Consider the following 15,314-nt stretch of genomic DNA (forward strand, 5'->3'; position numbering starts at 1 on the left):
ACTGTAGAATCCTAGTAATTTTTTTGCCTTTTTTTTTTTTTCCATTTTTCCAAATGCCTTAGTTGTGTCTGTTTTATATAAAATTTACTGTTCACTCAAACTGGAAAAGCAAATCATACAGTCATATTAGTTGCTTTTAAATGTGTTGGTTTAGTTTTTCATGTCCACATCAAAATATATGTGGAGCTTCACACCCTGTCACATAAACAGTTTATTAGTGGGATGCTTTACACCTTTAATATCTTTACATTATATCTTTTTTAGCATCTTTACATGGTATGCCATATTTAAAAATTGCTCATTAGAAGTAGCATGGTATTTTTTAGACCTTTTTTAGGAATACAATACCTGAAGAGGTACATATTTAAACCTGTGGTTCATACTTGTTCTTGAAAACACAAATACCTGCAAATCCTATTTTTTAGATGACAAAGAGCTAAAAACGACCTACACATCTAGCTCATTGTCAGACATAAAGGAAAACGGGTATAAATGGGATTTTTAACAGTTCTATTACAGAATACCAATTTAAACAAAGCTACTAATGAATGACAATGACAAGAAATGCATTGAGTGAACCACTTACTAATTCTTGACAGTCGTGCAAAAGTAATGAATGAGTGTCATAAAAAGCATCGTGGTATTTTATGTTACTGTTTGTTTTCTTCAGGTCAGAGCAAAAGTATTATGCTCAGAGTGGTGCCCTTAAAGGCAGAACAGATGAATGACCTGAGCAAAAATTTACTTTCTTTGGGGTGAAGTTACCAAGAGGTCACTACTAGTATTATACATCACATGGAAAGAAAGTTTGAGGGGGATGTTTTTGCACTTGGGGCTACACTGCAACTTTCCTGACCTCTGAGTGTGAATGCACACCCTGAGCTGTTGGCTCCAATCCTCTTAACCGGACTGAATGGAGGGGCAGACAAAGCTACAGCACAGAATCCTTATGCTAGGCTGTGTCAAAAGGAGATGAGGCCTACCAGTAAAGGACTAACTATGAAAAATAGCTCTACCTTTTATATTTTCCTTCTGTGATTTAAATGGTTAATTGTCTTTACTGCTATTAACCTGATAGAGTTAGACCTTAAGACCTTAAAAATTAAGTAGACCAAAGACCTTAAAAATTAAGTAGACCTAAGTGATATGACCAAACATATTTCACCAATATGCAGATTAATTGTTATTTCTTAAAAACAAGTGTATCCTTTTGATGTAACCAAATCAAACTGTACACATGTAAAAAATATTTATTAATATTACCACATTAAAATACATAAGGGCTATTGCAACACTGCAAATCCCTCAACCACTAGCACTTTGTTGCTCCATATTTCAAACTGCTGTCGCACTGAAGACAGTGAATTCCATTACTAGGATTGTATGATCCTGGGCTGCAGATAACTATATGGACACACACAAAAAAAAAAGGAATTTAAATGGCATTAATACAAAATTTTTACATTTGAAATATTTAGGATGCATCTTTATCTATTTGGAAAAAAAAAAAAAAAGATTTTTTTTTTCCTCCAGCATTCTGCTAGTTGATGAAAGCAGAATTTGAGCTATTTGGCTCAACTATCTTGAATCATAGGTCAATTTGGCAATGTTAGCCTTTCTTCAGGAAAGACTTTAAATGAACAGCGTTAGTATTCAGCATGCAAAGGTATTTAAGACCTTCTTTCCTGTTGCAGAGTCTGTGTTTACCTGGGTATTTGGTTTTGCCTGGCTTAATAATGAATTCTTAGTCACTAATGCACAAACCTTCAGCAGGATTTTCCATATTTGGTTTACCTTCGTTCATTGAGGCTGGCAGGATTCACATGATCCTCAGTGGACTGTTATTATCTTGCCTAGCATTTTTTGCCACTGTTATTGCCTGGAGAGGGCTTTAGAGGTCTTATGAAATGTAAGCAAGAAAGGTTCCTTTGCAGATGACATCAACACCTTGCGTCTTTAGTACATGAGTCCAGGCAGATCAAGATGGCTTTACAGCAAAGAGAAAGCTTTACAAATACATGTAAGCGTATTCCTCTGCTTGTGTACCAGAGGAATAACTATATGCTTTTTATTTAAGACCATAGGTACACTTCTAGTAAATTCTTGCAAATTTTCAGTTTAATTGGAACAAGGTGGAATTCTATTACAATTACTATTACTTCTTTAATTTCTCAGTACTGCAATCTGCTACCTTGGGGAAAGCATGAAAAGGAGAAAGGAACCTTAGCAAGGAGGCCTGTAGCTTACTTAGCCAGCTGCTGAAAACGAATCGGTAAGCTGAAAACTAATCAGTAAACTTAACTTTCAATCTTTTTCAGTGACAAAAAACTCCTATCAGTATACCATTGCTTTGAAAGTATAAACACCCAAGCAAAATATTCTATCTTTACAGCATAATTTATATACTTGCCATTTCACACAAACTGAAAAACCCATAACATCTTAATTTGTTCTTGTATCCTATAAACTGATACCTCATGTATCTGATAACTAAATATTTAATTAAATTGTGGAATACTTAACATAAAATGGACTTTAAAAGCAGAAAAACAGTAAAAGCAAGATGAAATTATATGAACATTTCTAAAGCATTTGTATTGACCAGTTCTGTTCAAGATACTTTCACAAAGGCAGGAGACTAACTGGAATTAGTAACCTGTAGAAAATCCTCTCAGATTTAAAGCCTCTGCAAAATCACTTGTTTGGTACCTGATGAGCAAGATTTTGATACGTTTTACCACCAGTGTGTTTTGCCAAATAGATTTCTCTAGAGATAGATACATCACCCAGTGACTAATCAGGTTAACGTGTTTAATTGACTAAATCAGAATGAGATTTAGACTAGAAAAATGGCATAGAAGGTGAAGCAATATCTCGATTTAATATCATTTTTATATAAAAGCAAATGGGAAAAAATACATAATGTTGTATAAAAGAATTTTAGAGTGGAACATGGGGAAGAAAATGAAAGCAAGTTCTAATACAGGAGATTTGGATTGATAGATGATGCAGTAAGTGAAAGGGTTATGTTTAGTGCATAAATTCTGTGATTGCAGTGGGAAATAAATGATGCATTGTGCATAGAGCACTATGCAATGACATTGAGGAACCAGGACTAGGAAAGCATGACATGAAATTAGGTATTATAAAAATAATAGAGGCTACTGAACAGTGAAACTAAGATCCAGTTATTTTAATGTATCAAAACTCATGTAGGTTTTTGCTTTTGAATCCTGCAGAGGATATACATTTTTTTATTATTATTTCTCCATGTTCATGAGCCTATGCCATAACATTTCCATTTCTGTCACACATATTGAGACCAGGAGACTAGAAACATCTGTTTTCATATTCCAAAATAGAATTGGCATTTGAAAGGGTAACACAGTTATCTGAGGTTTTCAATGCATCCGTGGTGGTTGAATATCACTGGTGCCAACCTATGACTGGTAAGTAAGAAAGTATTATAAAATTGTCAGAAAGGGGAAAAAGAATCATAGAAACTATAGAGCAGCTGATCAGACTTAAATGCAACGTAAAGATTTCATGAACGAACTCTGAAATACGTACAGGTAAGCAGAAAACAATACAATCTGACATTGTTTTACCATGAAGATAAATATCTAATTAATTTGAAAGAAAGCACCTGATATGGCAGCATGTGCAAATTCAATAAACTGCAGAAAACTGTTTTGAATTAAAATTTAAAAAAGGAGTACTGAATGATGCTTAAAAGGGAAATAAGAGTTGGAGTGGAACTGGTAACAGGATTACTCATTAGCTTTCTCTTAGACAAATTTAACTAATATTTTTCACTAACAAGATTATCAGAGGTTCTTTGGACCAAATAAAAGCACTGATGACATAAAAGACACTAGGAAGAGCTCATCTGAAATACCCTATTAAATTCTAGTCATCCCTGTGCAAGAAAATTAAAACGGGGCATGGGAGATGAAGGTTTATCAAATTCAGATTCTTATGAAAGCAGATAGAAAGTGGTTGATATGTTCCAATTATAAAATAGGAGAAGAAAAAAAAAAATCTATGTAAGCTGAAGGGCAGTCTCTACATCAGAACAAATGAATATAAACTTTCTATGAACTTAGATTAAAAGCCGAATCTTCTTAACTACAAAGCAAGTGTAACAACAGAGATTAAAGCTCCCAAAATGTTCTAAAATGGACCCTAAAACTGTTTTAACTGGATTACATGAGCTGGTTCCTGCAACAACAAAGGAAATTACTGGATAACCTATGAAGTTGAACTTTGCTGTTTTTTCATGGAAATGTATTTATCAAAGTGTTTCAATGAGTAAGTGCATGTTTTAGAAGAAGCTCTGCGACTAAGAAAAATAACCGGAAGATGTTTTGTTTTCTCTTTTTGTAACAGATTTAGGGATTGTAGCAAATCACAATTGATTATGAATCCAATTCATATTTCTGAAGAAAAAAAAGCCAGTCACAATGAGTAGTGCTAGCCATGTATGTAAGATACACAAAGTAAGTCTCCCGTGTTATTATGTCTTTGGAGAACTACTCATGAAGTCTGAGGTATAGAAAAGAAACGTAAAGAATCTGTAGTAGATAATAATAATGTTGAACAGAGGTCATGATCCAAACCATGACCCAAAATATGACCCAAGAGACTGAACGTAGTTCAGTGAAGATAGTGTCAGGAGAAGAAAATGGTCAGTCTTCTAAGGATGTACAAAAGCTGTTGAAAAGATAGAGTTGACAGAATTGTTTCCAGATTCACTGAGACTAACAAGAAGTACCAGGTATAAACTATATAAAGGGACACTACAAACATTTCTGAGAGAAAATTTTCCAGTAGCGATGATTTTCAGTACTGAGTTGTATGTCCTTCGGTGTCTGTGAAGTCTGTCCTCTGAGGTTTTCAAGATCATGCAGGACACATCTGTCAGGAATAATTGAAGCTGGTATCTTGCTTTGAGGTAGAATGATAGACAGGTCAATAGCGGAGGACCCTTTCATTTACACTGCCTATGACAGGGTGTTTTGGATTCGGGGAAAGGAAAATATTAATTTTACCAAAATGTCAACAAAGGAAAAGATTATATGTTTGAGCATGCTGGTAGAATGACATCTGCAACTATGGGAAGTAGTAAGTAGACATGTTTCAGGACTGGCTGTTTCAGATTCTTCTGTACCTCAGATGGGAAATCTTGCCTCTGTATCAGCCAAAGATACGTCTTATGATCCCAGTTGAACAGGAATCAGCTTCTTGGGCTAAAATTGGTGTAGAGCTATGTAATATTTCTGTCTAGTGCAGGGGCGTATAAAAAGGGATGTCAGCTAGGAAAACACTATTATTTTTCACTGCTGGTGTTAAACGGCCATTGGAGATAAGACAAAAATTCCATTTTGAAGAAAAAAAGAAATATAAAATAGTTTAGTATGGACTAAAGAAAGAATGGACTTAGAAAGCCCAAAACAAAACTGCAGTCTGTACATAACAAATCATCCTAAAAAGAAGATATGCTTTTCTAAAATTGATTCTCACGTTCCTTTTCTTGAAATCAATGGTGCCTTGTGCAACAGGACCTTGTATTGCAATAAAAGTACTAAATTGATATATATCTTGCCCTTCCATATATATATATATATATGTGTGTGTGTGTGTGTATAAAAATTTTCCTGGAAGAAACGGACTAAAAATTTGTCTCTCTCATGAAGACAACAAACTGGAAAAAACAATAGCACATGGAAGCATTTCCCATATCCTACAATTTTAGGACTGTCTCCTTCTGTTTTCTAATTTCTTCCATGTTCTTAATATTTCTTTTTAAAGTGTAGTCCATACTGTAAACTGTCTTTGATATGTAATCCAGTGTTTCTTTAACTACTTCTAGCTCTGTAGGGAATTATCCATGTCAAAAGCTTGACAACAGATTTATTCTCTACATGTCTGTCTTCCGATGTTCCCTTGAGACTTCAGTCTTAATATCTGGGAATCGTATGAATAACCTTTTGCCAGGGGACATGTAATCTGGCAAAGCCACTTTTCAAAACAACGATCCTGACCATCTAGGATAAAGGTTTATCACTTGTTTAAATATGAGGAATCCAATGAATAAAATCAACATAACATATTACATAATAATACATAAATAAAATTCAATCAATCCTCCCTTTTTCTATACCAAATGGATCACAAATATTTACTAATTCATTATGCTTTTATTCTCACTTTATTCTCACTGAGATCTCCACATCTCAGATCCAGAACAAAGCATTTAAGTTTGTAATTACATTAAGGCATTAACTTATATTCCTGCTTTTATAAATTTAAGGAAAAACATAATTGTCTTTGCCTGACCTGAAAAACAATACTTGAAACATGCCTTGTAAAATTGCAGATTTTCTACACTAACTCAAAAAAAAAAAAAAAAAAAAAAAAAAAAGGAAAAAAAGCCACTGTATCTAGAGGTCTGAAAGTAAATTGATTAATTTTAATTTGAGTCCTCAGAAACTGTGAGTCTGTCTTAAAGTCTAAATTAACAAGATTTTACAAATGTTCTACCCAAGTACCAACCTGACCCAGTACTGGCTACCTTGACAGACTTGTCAAGACTTGTCAGGATCACAGCCCAAAACAGTTGGGCAGAACAATTTTATAAAATTACATAGCAAAATATTCTGTTCAATCAGAGCAAAAAGCATTGTAACTGTATTTAATGCTTGTATGATAAATGAATTTGTCACTTACCACAACATTCTGGACAGCCTGGATGTCTTAGAGCATTCATTCCATATCCTGGATAGCAGCGATCAATCCACACCATTTGCAGAGTACCTTCAATGTAGTATATTTCAGGCAACGGTTCAGCAGTTTTCTTCCTAACTTCTACTTCTTGCTTAAAAAATCTCTCTATGAGGTATTTTGCCTAAATTGAAACAAATAATATTTTTTTCAGAGTCTTTGATGCAAAGAGGGAAGAATAGAAATAAAGACTGAGGAATGTGGGTATGACTTAGTATTTAAAGGACATATTACTAAACCCTTTTTTGTAGCAGGTAGGTGGAATGGTAACAAGAGGATAATCTGATATTTTTGGATACATGGTTTTAATTTAGATAAACCTTGATCAATTAATTTAGATAAACCTTGATCAATTAATTATCACTGAAAGTTTTCAGGATTGTATAAATACAACTTTTAAATCTAATCCGTGGCAATTTTGCCAGCCCTAGACATCTGTAGCTCAGCATCAATAGTTTTGCAGCTTTCCCTCCTACACAGGTACTATTATTTTGGTTCAATTAGATTTCATACTTTCCATCCATATTAGATATCTCTCTCCAATTTAAAAAAAAATGCCAAAGGTCTCCTGCAACCAAGTTAGATAAAGAGATTATTAAATCAAACATAACCATAGAAGAATAATTTTATTACTCAAAAAGATTAGCACATATAGAATCCTATATAGCATCAATATTTGTTTCAATCAGTGCAGAAGCAGCAGCATAGAGTCACAGAAATATTAGGATACAAGAGAGCTCTGCTCTGTCTCATCTACTCCAATTCCCTAGCTAAAAGCAATGTGTATTTTTAAAAAGTCCTTATTTTCCCTGATTATTTTTTTTTATTTTCTTACTAGGTGCATGACATTGGAATATCAAAGATTTTAGTTCATAGTAGTTAAACTAAAAATGTGACTTTAAAACTGAATAAATGTTATAAAATCTGTAACAAAAAATAGACTGATTAGCAACCTGACAGTCTAGGAGTAAGAAGTCTCAATGTTTCATGTCCAGATAGTGATTCATTTGTATACAGGGATTAATCACATATGTAAAAAGCTGAACAGAAAAAGTGAAAAAACCTTAATAGGCTTGCAAAGTTCACTACACACACAGATTACAAAAAAAAGGCAAAACCAAATTTATTTATACACTCTTATTTTGATCTTGCCTGCATGAAAAAGATTAGCTTTGACCATGAGCTTTCCCCACAGATTTTTTCTTTCCAGTGGAAAAAGCTGCTTAATGAGGACTGCATGTTTTAGCCTCCCTTGCCCCTCCAGTGAAATCCCAAAGGACAATTTGCATGCATATTTCTTGACAATGGGAAGGAAGAGGTAGATGCTTCAGAATAAAGTTCAAATCAGCACTATACCGAATAGAAGGAGCACCTATAATTGGTATCCTGTGAAGGAAAGCCTCAGAAAAACACTGGTCAAGATTGCCTTGAGCTCTCCCTTATGTTCCTACAGTATTTTAGTCCAGGTTGTAAGTGAATATATTCATGATCCACAAAATTTACTTCAAAATGTGGGCAAATAAAAAACCTCTTTTATCCACCCCATCATTTCTTTGAAAACATGACCTATCGGGCCCTAAATCCATAAATAGTAGGGGACTTCATCAGCATGTTTCTGACATGAAACCTGTGTCAACTTTCTATGGATGGATGTTACAGAGCAGCTAAATATGGAAACGAGTCAGGAAAATGACTGCCAGTACAAAGATGCAGCAGACTAAGTAGTGCCACAAAGGCTCTACGTGATATCACTGAGTGTTCATCTCCTATGTTCCAACAGGTTCCTCACAGCAGTTACCTAACAACTCATCTCTCCTCTCCTAGGTATCTTCAGCAAACATACACCTTTTCATGCCTTTCTTTCCAACTCTCTTTCCAACTTTCTCTTTACTTATCATAGAACCATAGAATGGTTTGGGTTGGAAGGGCCCTTAAAGATCACCCAGTTCCAACTCACCCACCATGGACAGGGACACCTCCCACCAGTCCAGGTTGCACAAAGCCCCATCCAGCCTGGCCTTGAACACCTCCAGGGATAGGGCATCCATCCAGAGTTTCTCTGGTCATCCTGTTCCAGTGCCTCACCACCCTCTGACTGAAGAATTTCTTCCTTATATCTAATCTAAACCTACCCTCTTTTAGTTTAAAGCCATTCCCCCTTATCCTATCACTTCACTCCCTGGCACAGAGTCCCTCCCCAGCTTTTCTGTAGGCCCCCTTTAGGTACTGGAAGGCTGTTGTAAGGTTTCCGTGGAGCCTTTTCTTCTCCAGGCTGAACAACCCCGACCCCAACTCTCTTAGCCTGTCTTCACAGGAGAGGCACTCCCTTCCCCTCCTATGGCAGAAGGCACATCTTCCTCCTGTATTTCCCTTTCTCTTTTTCCTTTCCCCATTAATAACTTCTGAATTAACAGTTAACCTAGTAAGCAAAAGACTGGCTTCTGGCTTTCTGCTGGAAGAGACAAAATTCTGTAAAAATAAAATAAAAATAAAAATCTGCAGGCAGCTAAAATTTTACCAAATTAGTGATAAGATCACTTTGAATTTATGGAAAGGCACTCCATTACAAACAGCATGTTTAGTATTTATAAGACAGCGTATATACAAAGATTCCTGATTGTCTTGCTATTTTTCATACTCTGTTTAACAGACTTAATACAGACCAATAGTTTGATCTGCCTTAGCCATAAGGGCAACAGAATTTTGACAATTTTAACCAAATTTGTATTTTTAATGAAATTTATATCCACTAAAATATTGATTTATTTATTAAACACAGTATGCTTCATATTTTATGCTGATGTTATACTTTGTTAGAGTAGCTTATTATGTTAGTTGCCATTTTATTCCTCCATCTACTGTACCTTGTTTAATCTATGAGATGCATCACAAGCACTTCGCTGACATAGTCTGTTGTTTTCTTCTCTATCTAAGCACGTAACTGTAACAAAAGACAACATATTTACATAACAGTCAATGAAATCAATTTTTTTTTTTTCTTTTTACTGGTTTAAGATTCTAGTCATTTCTGATGCAAGAATGTTGAAATTTCTTCCACATTTCAGATGTCTGACTTGCAACATTTTAGAGAAACCATACAGTCTTTCCTTTTCCAGACATTATCAATATGTCTATGTCTAGTTTTCCATATACTTAAGTATTTCACAGTAACTGTCATTTACTTGTGAATTGTGATGACAAGGAAATGTGTAATCTTAGATGCTTCCTAGATTCATCCCTAATAACTTAGCTATTATTATGCATTTATACAGACAAGTTTTGAAACAGTCAGCCAGGAACCCTAACTGTTCAAGCTTCTGACTGTCCAAGCAATGGACTCAAGTTTTTTCTCAAGACCAGCTACAGCAATATCTAGCGTTTTAAAGATTCCTCCCACTGGTCTCCTCCCCTGCACACATCTTAGTTCTGTATCTTCACCCTCTCAACCCTTTCCATCCTCATAGGAATCCCTATGGGACATTGAACAGAAGGAAAACTTTAAGTAAGGACTGAATTAAAACTGTAGCTACATTTTAGTAACCCATTTGCATGGGTCCACATTCCTTGTCAACTGACTACCACTAACATGTTACAGTGAAGGCCCAAGAAATAGTTTAGAAGCTGCTGGCCTACTCTCCAGAACTCGCAGTAGATTAATCTGCCACAGTAAGAAGAAAATTATCTGTTCACATGTTACTTTCACACCTTATATTATAAGCTTTACCTAACTCCGTCACAGAATTCTGAATGCCAAAAGCTGCGTGGAAATCAAGTGCTAATACTTCAAGCTAATAAAGAATGTGTAGTATACCACTGGGTTGTATCAAAGTTTAAATCCACCAAAACCTCTAACTGGAGGATTTCTCCTCCTTGATTGTAGAAATGTTTCAAAGTATTGCTCAAACATTCTATAAAGCCTGCACATTGTTTACATCTCACTTATATCATCTCAATAAATAAATAATTAACCTAAACTAGCTACATTCTTCACTTGTCAGTGCTATTTACTACAAATACAGTCTTCAGACAAACACAGCTGTTTCATTATTTTTGAAAGTAATTCTATTTAATTTTTGAGAAAATTTAAATCATACAGTGGAAAGTGGAAAACATGCAATTGGTATTCTTTTTCAGAAAGGTATCTTCTCAAACTGCATGTCTTGATGCATAGTGACTAATCTAATGCAATATATGAAAAGAATGAAAGCCTTTTTAGAGTTGAAACAATTAGAGTAAGCTCACAACAATTTTACGTATGCTCTTACATATATTCAGCTCAGCAATTACCAACTGCATCTCTTTGGGTTTTAGACATCTCTTTTAATAACAAAGTAATTCAAGTGAACTACACATATATAGGGACTGCATCACATGTTCTTTCAGACCTCATTCACAGCATAAAGGAGCTGAGACTTTCTTTTCATATGGTTTCAGTGTTCAGAAAGAATATTCTGAAAAAAAGCCTCAATAAAAAAAAGTTTATATTAAAGTGAAAATGTATTTTTAATACCTGAACTTTATTCAGGGATGATAAGTAACTCAGACACTAAAAAGTCATTTATATTTATCTATAAAGACACCCAAATATCAGTTATAACATTTTATAATTATTACAATATATAATGACACTCAGTAGCCTTAAGTATTCCATAATTTAGTGACATTTGCCCTCCCCAGATCTGGGGGGGGAAGGTGGGTTGGGGACACACGACAACTCTTTGTCATGGAGTGCAGCGACAGCACAAGAAGTAATGGCTTTAAACTAAAAGAGGGAAGGTAGATGTAAGGAGAAAATTATTTACTATGAGTATTATTTACTATAGTATGAAAATTATTTACTATATTTACCAGCTCCAGTGGTGAGGCACTGGCACAGGTTGCCCAGAGAAGCTGTGGATGCCCCATCCTTGGAGGTGTTCAAGGCCAGGCTGAATAGGGCTTTGGGCAACCTGATCTGGTGGGAGGTGTCCCTGTCCATGGTGGGGGCAGAGAAGGGATCTTTAAAGTCCTTTTCAACCCAAACCAGTGATTCTGATTCTAAGCCACCTAATTATTTGCTTTGAATTGTGACTAAAGGAAACTGAAAATACCAAAGTCAACCCAGTATATTTGGCAATTTATTCTTACATGGATTTCGCTCTTGTATTATTGCCACTTAAAGAAGGAAAGGTGCTGAGATTCATCTCATTTAACCTCACAGCACATCCATGGAGGGATTTATATAGCTGTAATAGGTGCCTATAGGAAGGTCAGTTAGGGAGTTAGGGAATATACTGTATCACTTTTCTTCCCATGTTAGGGTGCATTAAGGAACGTGATAAAGTTTTATGATAAAAAACAAAAAGCATATTGATCTATCCAGAGCCATAAAAAGTTCTGAAGCTTTTATGAAATAATGTAAAAGACACATTTTTGAGTACATAACTATCTTTTTTGCTATTGACATCAATATTCGCATGCAATACTTTGAACAATCAAAAAACTTTAATTTTAAATACTTACAATACTTTCTGCACATAAGCAGTAACATGCACTAGCTATAAAAAATATAATTATTATTTAAAAGCAAGGCAGATTTTTACCTGAAAATGTAAAGAACATTTCATTCTGTAGTCCTCCTCTCTGCATTTTTACATGATGGCATTCTGACTTAATTAATATAACCTCACAAGAAAGTTCAGCAACAAGTTTGTTTAGTATCTGAATCAAGGCCTTCTTAAAAGAAATGTTATGAAAACTATTGCAGGGGGCTGCGTGATACCGTACTGTCAATTCATAGTAATATTGAGGATCAGAGTAAGCTGCAGGAAAAAAAATAGAAAAGATGATGAGGCAAATGTATGAAGCAAGAATAAAAAAGTAATTCATATACTTGAAAATAAAATTATTAATTTAAATTCTTAATTTATAAGCAATACCTACTTTGAACCCCCACAGTATTTTTAATGATACATAACATATACTAGGCTACTTAGAAACACTTGAGAGAGTTATACAAGTCCACATTCTTAATTATATACATAGGTAAGTCTTACTGATCATTACTGTAATTTTTTTTTTTAAACCAACAGGAAACTACAGTAAAGGCATCAAGAATATGAAAATTAAGGTTAAGAAGGACGTTACAAAATATCCTGTAGTTTGTGGTGCAGTATTTAATCTCATCCATTAGCATCAGTTATAGTAGCCTATCCTACATTTCTTAGTCAGCTATCATGTAAGTATATTAAGAAGAGTAAAAACTGAACAGAAGTTCCTTCTCTATCAGTGTACGTACCTGAACAAGCTACCATACAGGTATGAAATTTACTTTTAAGGAAGAATCAGTTATTTCAACTTTACTTTGAAGCTAAATGCATACCCAGACATCTTTTAGAAATATACTGATATACCATAAAATGCATATTTTTCATTATTTCATGGTAACCACTCTACTTACACAAAGCTGAAGACCAACAGAACAGAATGCTAAATTGTTAAATTAAAACCAGGAGTGAAAGAACGAAGAAGAGAGGTCAAGGTGTGGATAGAATCATAGAAACAAGAAAGCAGGGAGAGGTGCAAGGAAGAAAGAATGAAGGAAGAGAAACCAAACCAGCTGAAAGAAAAGAGAAAATCACAGGATGGCTTGGGTTGAAAGGGACTTTAAAGATCATCTAGTTCCAACCCCCTGCCATGGGCAGGGATTCCACCACTAGATTAGGTTGCCTAAAGCCCCATGCAACCTGGCCTTGAACACTTCCAGGGATAGGGCATTCACAACCTCTCTGGACAACCTGTTCCGGTGCCTCATCACCCTCATCATGAAGCATTCCTTCCTTATACCTAATCTACATCTCCCCTCTTTTAGTTAAAAGCCATTACTCCTTGTCCTATCGCTACACTCCCTGACAAAGAGTCCCTCCCCAGCTTTCCTATAGAACGCCTTCAAATACTAGAAGGATAGCTGCAGAACAACCAATTAAGACAGCTCAGAAGATCCTCCACCTTGCTTTTGCATCCTCCTTTTCCTTTCCTTTGCTGCTGCATATTCTGGATTTTTTGTATATTTGTATGAAACTTGAATTTTGTATGCTAATATTTAGATTGGATCCTTATTGAAAAATGTAAGACTGCGTTACTGAAAACGGTAAACTTTTCCATCAAAACTGCTTCAGAAAATTTCTTCCTATCCAATTCTGTCAAGCAAGCTAATCGCTAAAAGTCATAGGTATTCTACATTAAGGCTACTGAGGCCAAACTCAAATTAATTTACAATGCAGGTTAATTTAGGTTATTGTGCTCTACCAAGTCTTTAAATGAGCACTGGTATGCATTTCAAATTTAAGATCAGACACCATTCTGTTTAAGGCAATAGGAACTCTTGCCTACATCTCCACAAGAATAAATTTCTATACTTTATGGAAGAAAGAGAGAGCTAGTAATGAATGACATTGCCTTTATAATATTTCCCTTTCACTTCATCAAAGACTTTTACCTCCTGACAGACAAGTATGTAATCAGAACAAGAAAGAATGAGCTACAAATACTATATAATTAAGTGATAAATACTTTATATTTTAAAAACACAATCGGGTAATAACTATGGCATTAATCTGGTGTGAAATAAATCCATATTTCTGTGCTAAAGTTAATCTACTAAAGAATAATTCAATTTAAAATCATAGTATTTTTATGTTGTTAAGGATTACTGCCTATTCAATTTGTTGCATTTCATTATGTTTTATGTTTCTTTTTTAAAAAGAACCGTGTTCATAAATTTCTCAGTAAACCAGTGAGCTTCATGTAAGGCTCTGTAAATGCCTTCAAATGAACTGCCTGGTAGCAAATGCTAATAAAACAGTTTATCCAGAAAAACAGAATATCTTTACCTCCCCGAGTTAAGTTCTAAGTAAGCACTACATATTTATAAATAGCAACACACATTTTAAAATAAAATATTTTTCAATATAAGAGCACGCTTACCAAGGTTGATAACTTACCATAAATAAGATATTTTAATATGAGTTTTTTATCAGGTTGCGTAGCTGTTAACTTATAAAGAAGAGAACAATTGTAAACTCCACTCAGATGAGATTTGAAGTGTCTCAATATTAAAGTTCCCGTTGGTGATATTTGCACACTGCTATTTTCTAGTAAACACAGTAATAAAATAATTTTAGCTGTCATGATGAGAAAATGCAGAAAGTAACTGACCAAATGGTTATTTACTCTTAAACTGTATAATAATATGGATTCAGCTGAAGGCACAGGAATCAGAAACTGAAGCTTAGAGGGTGTCACTCAGTTCAGCTTTACACAAATATTCCATATTGCTACTGAGTTTTTAAGTATTGGTTCATAAAAAAAAAATAATTAAGTTAATTAATATTTTAATTAATATTAATTAATTAAGTTTATATTGCTCTTATAATTAAGTTTTTAAGGAAAAATAAAAGCAATATATGAGGTCAGACTTTGGGCACTGATATTGAGCCATGCAGTTGTCCCATGTAGTCAGCTGGTAGTTTACATGATGACAGCTGATGAGC

General features: G+C 34.6%; 1 protein-coding gene across 1 annotated transcript in view; it reads right to left on the reverse strand.

Annotated features, from left to right (window-relative positions):
- Positions 1–1,119: 1,119 nt before the first annotated feature.
- The window catches only part of ZPBP (zona pellucida binding protein), a 28,760-nt gene continuing 14,565 nt past the window's right edge, over positions 1,120–15,314 (reverse strand). Inside the window, exons 3-7 of the mRNA XM_035316368.1 lie at positions 14,766–14,915; positions 12,366–12,584; positions 9,648–9,724; positions 6,730–6,907; positions 1,120–1,404 (exon numbers count right to left, since the gene is read on the reverse strand). Coding sequence (XP_035172259.1) covers positions 1,313–1,404; positions 6,730–6,907; positions 9,648–9,724; positions 12,366–12,584; positions 14,766–14,915 — 716 coding nt within the window. The 3' untranslated portion in view covers positions 1,120–1,312. The remainder of the gene's footprint in view (positions 1,405–6,729; positions 6,908–9,647; positions 9,725–12,365; positions 12,585–14,765; positions 14,916–15,314) is intronic.

This window comes from Oxyura jamaicensis, chromosome 2 (assembly GCF_011077185.1).
Source record: "Oxyura jamaicensis isolate SHBP4307 breed ruddy duck chromosome 2, BPBGC_Ojam_1.0, whole genome shotgun sequence".
In the NCBI taxonomy this organism is placed as follows: Eukaryota; Metazoa; Chordata; class Aves; order Anseriformes; family Anatidae; genus Oxyura; species Oxyura jamaicensis.